The sequence below is a fragment of the Calidris pugnax genome, unplaced genomic scaffold (genome assembly GCF_001431845.1).
Source record: "Calidris pugnax isolate Ruff unplaced genomic scaffold, ASM143184v1 scaffold107, whole genome shotgun sequence".
NCBI lineage: Eukaryota > Metazoa > Chordata > Aves > Charadriiformes > Scolopacidae > Calidris > Calidris pugnax.
In genome coordinates, this window is record NW_015090901.1 from 3,380,098 (window position 1) to 3,381,615 (window position 1,518).

General features: G+C 64.4%; 1 protein-coding gene across 1 annotated transcript in view; it reads left to right on the forward strand.

Moving 5' to 3' along the window:
- SPTB (spectrin, beta, erythrocytic) overlaps window positions 1-1,518 on the forward strand; it is a 55,006-nt gene that overhangs the window by 2,176 nt on the left and 51,312 nt on the right. Inside the window, exon 2 of the mRNA XM_014948781.1 lies at window positions 154-305. Within this exon, the coding sequence (XP_014804267.1) occupies window positions 154-305 (152 nt within the window). The remainder of the gene's footprint in view (window positions 1-153; window positions 306-1,518) is intronic.

Genomic DNA, 1,518 nt, shown 5'->3' on the forward strand with positions numbered 1-1,518 from the left:
TCCCGCAGGGTGTCCCCCCCCCCTTCCCTTCCACCGGGGACCCCCGGGGGGGCGGTCCCCCCCGTCCCCCCCCCCGGGGGCCCCCCCCCCCCCCCCCCCGGGGTTGGCCCAGCCGCCGGTGCCACCGTTGCCACCGTTCTCTCTCCGTTGCAGACGAGCGGGAGGCGGTGCAGAAGAAGACCTTCACCAAGTGGGTGAATTCGCACTTGGCGCGCGTCACCTGCCGCATCTCGGACCTCTACATGGACCTCCGGGACGGGCGGGTGCTCATCAAGCTGCTGGAGGTGCTGTCAGGAGAGCTTCTGGTAGGACTTCCATCCTGTTGAGGATCCTGGGACCCGTGACATGCCATCCAGCTGGGCATCCATCCCATCCCATCCCATCCCATCCCATCTCATCCCATCCAGCTGGGGACCCTGGGGACACATCCCATCCCATCCAATCCCATCCCATCCAGCTGGGGACCCTGAGGACCTATCCTGTCCCCATCCCATCTAGCTGGGGACCCTGGGGACCCGTCCCATCTCCATCCCATCCCATCCAGCTGGGGACCTTGGGGACCCATCCCATTTCCATCCCATTGCTCCTGCACGTCCTTGCTCACACATGTGTGTGCTTTTGCACGCTCTCCCATGCATCCTTGCACGCTCTGGCACACTCCTACATGTCCTTGCTCACTTCTGCATGCTCTTGTGCGCTCCTGCGTGTCCTTGCACACACGTGCATCCTTTTGCATGTTCCTACACATCCTTGCACGCTCTGGCACACTTTTACATGTCCTTGCTTGCACGTGCATCCTCTTGCACATTCCTTCACATCCTTGCACACTCCTACGTGTCCTTGCTCACTCCTGCACGCTCTGGCACACTCCTACATGTCCTTGCTTGCACATGCATCCTCTTGCACATTCCTTCACGTCCTTGCACACTCTGACACACTCCTGCATGTCCTTGCTCACTCCTGCATGTCCTTGCACACTCTGGCACACTCCTGCATGTCCTTGCTCACTCCTGCATGCTCTCGCACGCTCCTGCATGTCCTTGCTCACACGTGTGTGTGCTTTTGCACGCTCTGGCACACCAGCCAGCTGGCTGGCACGGCCCTGCCTGCACGGGGGCGATTAGGGTGTGGGGCCGGGGCCCAGCCCAGCCCTGGGTGCCCCGATAAAGCTCTCCCGGGGTCCCCCGGGGGCCGGCGGGGTGTCACCGCTCCTGGGGTGACACCCCTGGGCTTCCCCCCCCCACCCCAAAACCTGCACCGTGCCCCGCTGACAGAGGGCTCCCAGTGCTCCCAGTGGCTTCCAGGATGCCCAGGGTGGGGGGGTGGTGGTCCCGGTGGGGGTGCTGCCCATGGGGGAGCCCCCACCCCGGCTCCCCACACCCCTGGGGTGCCCCCACAGCCTCCTCCCTCCCCTCCCGGCCACCGACAGCTGCCGGCGGCATTTTTAGATACCGGCCACCTCCTATCTGTGTCTCAAATATCCGGGGGTGGGTGGCCCCCCCCTCTCCAGCAGCTGTC